The sequence below is a fragment of the Myotis davidii genome, unplaced genomic scaffold (genome assembly GCF_000327345.1).
Source record: "Myotis davidii unplaced genomic scaffold, ASM32734v1 scaffold5785, whole genome shotgun sequence".
Lineage (NCBI taxonomy): Eukaryota > Metazoa > Chordata > Mammalia > Chiroptera > Vespertilionidae > Myotis > Myotis davidii.
The window spans coordinates 298-2,246 of record NW_006296097.1 but is presented as its reverse complement, the minus strand read 5'-3'; the positions used below and the strand labels follow the sequence as shown (position 1 = coordinate 2,246).

Here is a 1,949-nt window from a genome sequence, read left to right as displayed (position 1 = left end):
TGAGCAGTGTGGTGCCTGGGTTTTGTTAACTTTCAGTGGATAGATGCAGTTCACTGTGGCTTTAGTTAATTTTGAGTGCAGTCTTCTGCAGAAGCCTCTTTCAGGGTGAGAAATTAACACTTTGGGGAACGTCTATGTGCCATGTTATTACTCTAAAATACTTTGACCCCTACTGAAACCCCAAACAGTAGAAATTATGGTCCCAAACTCTGAGTTAGAGCATTAAGGTACCTGTGTCAGCTTATACTGCTAGAAAGTTTGCATCTGGATTTAAAGCCAGTTCTGTCTTAAAGCTGATGGGGCCTCCACACAACACAACTGTAGCAGTCTTCCATTATTCATATTCCTGGGGAGAAACCTGTCAGGGGTTTTAGCCAGGGCAAGGAAAATAAAAATAAGAGCACGCCCTGGTTTCCTGTTTGTCTAATTATAAATTCAATTTACATTCTGGGTAGGGATTTATCAAATCTGGCCACAGTTTTGCAAGTAGCTGCAAAATTGCAGAACTCCTTAATCCTTCGACAGCTTCTGCCAAATGCCTTCCAGCTCCGCTCAGCCCCTGCGCACCCTCCAGGCTGCCGTGGGGCTAGTCGCCACAGTCCGGAAGGTCTCGGTAGGAGTAGCCAGGGCAGCCTCGATGGGCTTTGCAAGCGATGAGCAGGTGGTAAAACCCGGGCAGCAACACCAGGATGCCCACGATGAGGACGGCAACGGCCCGGCTGGGTCCTGCTGCGCTGAGGTAGCCCGCCAGCAGAAGGCAGCCGGTGATCAGGAGAACGGCTCTGATCAAAACCTGCAGGGCGAAGCAGGCGATGGCCTTGTGGGGAACCTGCGCGGGGCTTTCCTGACACTTTAGCAAGTGCGATCTCGCCACTCCGGGGCATCTTTGGGGTTTACAGCCATCTTCAGCGGGTAAAGAGTCCTTCTGGGGGTTCATGGGTCCATCGTCAGTTCTGGAGAGCATTGAATATTTCACTTTGCTCCTGGGGATCCCAGCAGGCACGTTGGTGCGAGCGGGCACCATAGCCCACAGAGTGGGAGGGGAGCTCGTCCGCTGCCGCACAGTGGGCAGAGGGGTCTGAGTCCCCGCGCCCCGCGCCCCGCGCCCGGCAAGGGCTCTCGGACCACGCGGAGGGTTGTCTCAGCATCTCATTAACCTATTCCTCTACGCCTCCTCCCAACTAACTCCTGGTGGGCGACAGCTGGTTTCTTGGTTTCTGATGGAATCCTCACGCAAAGCTACAATCCTTTGGTTTGATGGTATATCGGTTCTATTTGTTACATTCTTAGGCCACTACTAGGAAACTCCCAGGCTTTATCGTTAAATTTAGATGGAATAGATTAGATTAGATTTATTAGATTTCATTCAATTTCACAGGATTACCATTTCCTCTAAAAGTTCATAATCACATTGTCTTATCTCCTCTTTCCTTAGTCTAACACAGTGGTTCTCAACCTTTCAAATGCCGGACCCTTTAATACAGTTCCTCATGTAACGATTTCATTGTTACAAATTGAACATAATTAAAGCATAGTGATTAATCACAAAAACAATATGTAATTATATATGTGTTTTCCGATGGTCTTAGGGGACCCCTGTGAAAGGATCGTTCGATCCTCAAAGGGGTCGCGACCCACAGGTTGAGAACCACTGCACTAAGGGGCTATAAGAATAAGTAAATTATAATAATAAGTAAATAATTTCTGTGCTTTTGAGTCAGTTACTCTTTCCTATAGAAAGTGCTTAAAGAATGAGTAGTTTCTTAGAGGAGAAAGGCAGGGCTAAGCATGAAATAAGCACGTGTGAAGACAAACCAGTCTCTGAGCCCTAGCCGGTGTGGCTCAGTGGATAGAGTGTTGGCCTGTGGACTGAAGGGTCCCAGGTTTGATTCTGGTCAAGCGCACATGCCAGGGTTGTGAGTTTGATCCTCAGTAGGGGATGTGCAGGA

At 48.3% G+C, this 1,949-nt stretch overlaps 1 protein-coding gene across 1 annotated transcript in view; it reads right to left on the bottom strand.

Moving 5' to 3' along the window:
- The window catches only part of LOC102765901 (amine sulfotransferase-like), a gene marked incomplete at its 5' end in the record, with an annotated part of 17,353 nt that extends 15,793 nt beyond the window's left edge, over positions 1 to 1,560 (bottom strand). The window contains one exon of the mRNA XM_015568679.1: positions 1,553 to 1,560. Coding sequence (XP_015424165.1) covers positions 1,553 to 1,560 — 8 coding nt within the window. The remainder of the gene's footprint in view (positions 1 to 1,552) is intronic.
- Between the last annotated feature and the right edge of the window lie 389 nt (positions 1,561 to 1,949).